The sequence below is a fragment of the Anopheles marshallii genome, chromosome 2 (genome assembly GCF_943734725.1).
Source record: "Anopheles marshallii chromosome 2, idAnoMarsDA_429_01, whole genome shotgun sequence".
NCBI classification, from domain to species: domain Eukaryota; kingdom Metazoa; phylum Arthropoda; class Insecta; order Diptera; family Culicidae; genus Anopheles; species Anopheles marshallii.
The window spans coordinates 817,182-824,029 of NC_071326.1; the positions used below are offsets into that span (position 1 = coordinate 817,182).

Sequence of the window (6,848 nt, forward strand, 5' to 3'; positions counted from 1 at the left end):
TGAAGAGCATCGTAGTGATATTAATGTATCGTTCAAACGCATAAAATACGATAAAGCTGATCGCCGAACTGCATTGTTAATAGTTGGTCGTTCTGAATAGTAGTTTACGTTAAGTTTTTTTTTGCTACATTGCAAAAATACTATGAACAGAAACTTCGTGCCCTCTTTACTAATTCCGTATTGCACGTTTTAGGTCAGTATTGAAAAAATGGCAGAGCTAAATAGAGCGAAATGGAAATGTATCGCCATTGTGAGCGTGATGATGATTTGTGCTTGTGAGGCAAAGAGTGTCTCCGACGACACAGTAGAGTTGGATGTGGGGTACAAGCTGGAACCGTTAGCATACGATGCGGTGGTTGACGATGAAGTTCCAGGAGTTTTAGAACTGCACAGCTCGCTGCAACCATTCACCATTCCGCGCAAACAAAGAGACAAGAGACACACCAAACATCAGATATTAGAGTCTGCCGGGTTGATCAGCCACTTTCGGTCCAGTGGCCGAGTATCGAACCGTGCGAAACGCCACACAGAAGCAGAGCTCACCTCCACGGAAAAACAGCAGACAGCTCGTGAAGATGTAGCCGTGGCAGAGAAGCAAACCATGAACGCACCACCGCACAAATCGTCCGAATTCCAGGCGAAAGTGGTACGCGAGGAAAGCGACTCCGATGGCGAGGAGTCCATGTTCATCCAGGAAGGTATAAAGTCGCGTGCGCCAAGGGTCAACTTTGTGACACAGCAAACGAAAGGAGGAAGTGGCGTGTCCTCGTCGGAATCTCGCGACACGGCGAGCAATAAGTTGATACGGGAGTTGTACCGTAAACCGCTGACGAGCATCAACTATGAGCGTTCCCTGCCCCGCACGTACGATTCGTACATGGCCACATCGCAATCACCAATGTATCCCCGAGTGTACAATAAGTATGATTCGTTTCATCACGACATGATGAATCGGATGCATCCTCCGGCACCGCATCGGTACGATCATTACTACGAACGGCGGCAGGATGTGGAAAACGATTCGTACTTCCCACGGTACAAATATCCTTACTATTACTACTATCCGGACAGGCGGTATGACGTGCCCCTGTACTACCGCGATCGCAACTACCTGTACACGAACGAGATCGAGCAACCATCACACGGCTTCCCAATGTACAACGTGCCGTTCCCAGCGACTGTGATGCGCCCTGCCGCTCCCGCTCTGCGCAATCGTCGGATAATCTATTTTGCCACCTTGCCGGAAATAGTTCGTACCCATCCGAAGCAACCCTACAACCAACGGCTGTACCAAGGGCATCGATACGAACCTTATAATACGCGAGCGCCCCAAACGATTGCCCCAAGCACGTACAAAGATGCTCGACCGCCGAAAAGCGACGACAAAGGTGACAAGTACGTGAGCTCGAAACCGATCAAAATTGTTCGCGAAACAAATGGAGCGGCCAATAAAACATATTTGCATCGAGACTTGCCAGACGACAAGAGCGAACAGCAACAGCAGCAGCAAAGAAGCTGGAGTAACATCAAAGAACCGAACCGGTCAACGTTTGGGCAGAGAAATCCATTCCTCGGAATGAGGGGATTGTTTTTGCAAAAATAAATGCTAACGTTGGGTTTCTTAGAGATACCGGAAATGTTCTTCCCAGCAAAAGGGTGCACATTTTGAATGATTATTTCTCCTTCTAAAACATGTTTCTATTTGTTAGCTATTTATCCCTCTCGGAAAGGTTTCGAGTTCATACTTTGTAACATAACTTAAGCATGAATAAATCACACAATCACCTTAAGCAGGCATAAGCATAAGTGTAGTGGGAGGTACAGAGGACCAAAAAACAAAGGGAATACAGGACCTGGTTCCGTGTCGCCAGGTGGCACAACCGTTGCATTTTTGCTTATTAATTATGTCAAACCTATAAAACCATGACTTACAGATCAGGGAGTACGATAATTATCAGCAAGGTGTTAAAGCAATGTCCAGCAATTAAATCCATGCTGCCCGTTACTTACCATTACCGATGAAGTTGGCACATTAATTTGATAACATTTGGAGAGAGCTACCCCAACATACCAGCACCAGCGATGTGTTTGTAGTGTAATATGTACTTCTTGGTGCCGGTTTTACAATGTTTACCTTCTTGGGCGATTTGTTTCAATTGTTCCAATGCGGTTTGCGTGCGGGATTTGCGTTCTGTTGGTTAATTATTTTTTTTGCTGTTTTTCGCAGTTTAATTGGTGCTTGTGAACCAATATGTACAGATCGTTTGGTTTCCGCGGTTTGGTTCTTCTGCCACTCGTGATCGCGATGATATCGGTCCGTGTGAATGTTGATGTGTCCCGGTGGTCATTGCAATCGGTATGCCATTACACGTAACACCAATTAATTAGACTCGCAAATTCTTCGCTCCGGTTTTCCCCTTGCAAAATTAAAACAAATTTCATCTGCCAGGAGTGTGACCGTATTTTTACAGGTGGAATCATCGCTAAAAATAAGAAGGAATTTGTTAAGAATTCCACAAGAGTTAGAAGACACTGAAGGAGAGAAGGAAATGAGGGATTTGAGGTGGAGAACTCACGTGCCACTTTATACACTCCTTACTTTCCATTCATTGAAATCCCCGTCGAATGATAAGATTTCGTTTACTATGAGCTATTAGAACCACATACACAAAAAAACCCTTGTAATTCTATTTATTCATTTAGTCAATACGGTGCGTAATATACGAAGATTTGTTTTTTTACAAGGCAAACATTGGGACCATCAGGCTCTCAATGGCAAATATTGGGGAAACGTCTGTAACTGGCAGTTAAAGCTGCATTATGAACACTTAAATTGAACAATATTTATAAGTAAAGTTAAAAGTTATCTACTTAATCACACAACAACTCCATGTTAGTAGTGTTACTTATGGGATGTTTTAGCAACAATCCATGTTTATACTTCTTGGACATCATGTAAGTATTTCGATAGGCAAGCTTATTTATTCATAATGAAATTTTTGACTAATAAAAGTATTTCCACCTGCACGTAATATTGAAATCGGAAATTACAGAACACACCAAGATGAGATATTTCTCTGTATCGTCATCGTCAAGCATGATTGCAAAGCCAGATGGTACCCCAAGAGGTGTGGAATTGATTTTGCGCCACATTCCGACCCCGCGATGCTGGCAATCGATTTAAAATATTAAAATTTAATCATAACATTTCGCGCTTCTTACTGCTCACCGTCCATGTCAAACATAATGCTGCACGACATTATCATGCTACGAGAAAGTTATCAGATATGGGAGAGGGAGATGTGAGTGTCTTTTCGGCAGCAAAACACGTCGACGAATTTTGCTATCGTCGGTGTCATTACCTGGTGCTTTTCCTTGCGGGTGTTTCCTTTTTTTTGCGCAATTGAACAAGTAACAATTGTAGGTGAGATCATCATCACTTGCATAGCAGAAATCGGAGAATATGGCATATCCTTGGGGTGGGTATAAACACTGCTTATTTCTGGCAGCACTACCCGAACTACAGCAACAGAGGAGGGGAATACTGCTCTCAGTTGTTCAACTGCGACGATTTGGGCCCAGAACCAGCAGCAACACAAATGTCTTTTGTTAAAGGGCAATTTCGTTGCTGAAACATTGAAATTTTCCCGTGTTTCGATGACATGTGCGCTGGAAATACACCGTAGCGTGGCTGAATAATACAACAGGTACCATAACTCAGCAAAAAGTAATCTTTTTACTGCAATTTCGTAAACATATTTTTATTATTTGGCAATGGCTAACGGAGGTTTACGTGGAGTGGCTGATTAGCAGTGGGAAGGTTTATGTTACAGTGGGCTCAAGAATTTTGAACAGTGAACATGGTAATTCAAGGCGTCGAGATTCTGGTTCACATCTACACCCAGTGGCTAAGGAAGTTTTACATCAGTTTGGCACTCGAAACATCCCTCCACATCCTATCGATTGTAACGTTCTAATGATCTAATGCTAGGTTCGGTTTCTTCGGCACCCAAACATGGGTGAAATCAACACCCGATATAACCCATCACAATCGATAAAAGCAATTATTGCTGCTATCACTGGCAAAGCATTACCTTCTGCTACCCCTATCGGTGGTAATAAAGGTACATTAATGTGAGCCCTACCCTCCATGCCCCTCCGGCCCCAGTACATTATATAGTGTTGTCCATTCGGTTCTGTATCCGTGAGTCGAATTTCTTCAAGTGGATTATCGAATTGCAAATCGAACGACCTTGCGCTTTGCTGCTTGTTTGGTATATAAAAGCTGAGTGCTGCACGAGTCTCACGACTAAGGAACGCTATAATGTTGGCATGTCGGGCACCGTTAGTATGTGGGCCCGATTCACGAGTATAGGGTATCGATTGTTTCCGGAGAAAAATCAAATATTCTGCAGCAATGGGCAACTGAACCGAAACGTGTGGCTAACATTTCTTTCACTTGTGTTTTGCAGTTTTGATCGAAAATTCATGGACAGTGCCTTTGGGTGCTTTAAAGTAGCAAGATCGGCGATTCATATAGCACCTTTATATTGGGGCTTGTAGTCAACTATGGGTTTGAAGACAGCAGAATAGCATAACATTTTTAACTTTCCGTACATCAACATGCCTAACTTAATTCATGATCATTGGCCATGCTACGGTTAATTCGCCAGTTGCGTAGCGCGCTGGTGATTATTGTCCTCTCAAGGGCAGCATGGTCTGATAACGTAGAATACCGACATTATGCATCGTTTAGTATTAATTTCGAATGCACTTTTACGTACATATATCTTGATCGTTCCATAGCTTTGTTCTTTGAACAGCTATGACACGAAGCGTTTCTACTGCAGCTTCCGTTGCTACAATCGAGAAGCGAGTTCTGCATGCTGCATTAAGATGTTATCGAAGGTTATCGAATTTCCTTGCCCAGCCAGCTCAGCTTCCTAAGGGGAAGGGAGGGAGCGACATGCACACAAAAAGCAAACCCGACGGCACGTTGATGTCCTCAAGGCATGTTAGATTATCACGATTCGCCAACTGTCTACGAATAAGATTCTGGTCGGTGTGTTCTTACACCGGTTCTTTGATAAGTTTAAGATCAAGCGGAAAAAATAACCAGCCATCCGTTCCGAAAGCCGTCATTTTTCATCCTTCACATGTCAACGGTGACAAAACGGGCCCTACCCGAAACACACACACACAGCCCACACATCCCACGACAAACTTACTCTCGCCCCGCCGGAACCGAGCAAAAACCATTTAAATCCATTTACGATGGTTGTCTTTTCCGTTGCGCGGGAATATACCCGCCCTGAACTGAATCTGAATAAACCGCATTATTTCTTGCGGCTCGGCTAAATGCAACGGGAAGGAGCGCGCGCGCAAAAAAAGGAGAAACGCTGCAATGGCATGAAGTGATGTCAAAAGCGCCCGGCTGATCCGGACGATGAAATGTATACGACGACGCTCCTAAAAAAAACATGCCGCATTAGTCCGAAAACGTGGTCAAAGAACTGTAATGTAACTTCTTCTGGTTACGAATGATGATGGTACGAGATGTCATGTTTATTCGCGCAGACACTTGGAACTGCATTGATAATCAAATTCACCACTGTACAGTGTACCTAAATTGAGTGACAATGAGGCTCTTTGTGTGGTGCGTTTGTTAAGCAAGAATTGTTGTCGATCGTGGATGTTTTGCAACAGCCAGCAACACAAAAACAGCATCGTATCATTAAGGGAAGATAACAGAATGAGACAGAAAAGCGACTCTGTTGCGAAACTTCCCCAAAAGGAAGCATCCCACATAAGCCACCCTCATGTGCTCGGGCTCTTTGGCCTTGAGGTTCAAAGGTACATAACGCAGTGACATTTAATTTATTCCGATTCATTAATTACAATCGAGGGGTTTGCTTTCCACTTTTCTTTCATCGTCATCGGTCAAAGGACAAACATCTTCACCGCAGTAGAACAGCCTCGCAGAGAATACAAATTATCCCCAGTAGGGTTCAGCAGAGGATCCGAACGATTCCAAACGTTGGCGCTCTGGCGTAAGTTCGGCAGGGGTTGTGTCGCTCGTCGATACGCTCGATATGTGTCAGAGCATGTTTCTTTGTTTTTATTTCCTCCACTGTATTAGGTTACTGAGAGAAGGGAGAAAAAAACGACGCACGGGCAAAGCTGGACTGAAAGAATGATTACAACCCAAAACGAGCAACGCAACCAATTGATTGGACATTAGGAGTGCTGGTCATATGCAAGTGTTCACACATTTCTGGCTCATTAGTGACACTATAAGGACACGTTCGTGAAACGCTTAAAGAAACGATTTAGAGCCCATCAACTGAACACTTACATCTCGTACCGTAACATGGAGACTGGAAGTAATACAAATACTATTACTTGTAAAGTGCTTACACTTTGGTTGGTTGAAAGTTGTTACTGTAACTTACTGCATTTGGTTTCTTTTATCATTATCGTTATCATTTTAGCACATTCCGTGTATTACAAGAACTTCGTTTGATGAGGTGCGTATAATGTGTGAAAAGCATTATGGAGTAAGTAAATAAAAAAATTATATCCCAAAGAAAATAAGCAATTGTTTTTCTACAAAATGTTCCCAACAATTTAATCCGTAACGCCCAATTTGAATTTAATTCTCGATTCTCGTTGCTACCGATGCCGACCAAACACGGATTACAGACCAAACCAAAAAAAAGAGCGTGTTTTTTCTCCCATTTTAAGCATGTTTTAATACCGTGCTAAAGCAATTTGAACCATTGTGCCTCCATTTGCTGCAAACGTCAAACAAATGGGACAGAGATTTCGCGTTCACAGCATCGCTTTTC

At 43.3% G+C, this 6,848-nt stretch overlaps 1 protein-coding gene across 1 annotated transcript; it reads left to right on the plus strand.

Moving 5' to 3' along the window:
- Positions 1 to 208: 208 nt before the first annotated feature.
- On the plus strand, positions 209 to 1,603 carry LOC128709048 (uncharacterized). The gene has a single exon (XM_053804033.1). The coding sequence runs from the start codon at positions 209 to 211 to the stop codon at positions 1,601 to 1,603; it is 1,395 nt and encodes a 464-aa protein (XP_053660008.1).
- The last annotated feature ends 5,245 nt before the right edge of the window (positions 1,604 to 6,848 follow it).

Coding starts and splice junctions, on each gene's coding strand:
- LOC128709048 (XM_053804033.1), top strand. CDS start 209: ATGGCAGAGCTAAATAGAGCGAAATGGAAATGTATCGCCATTGTGAGC.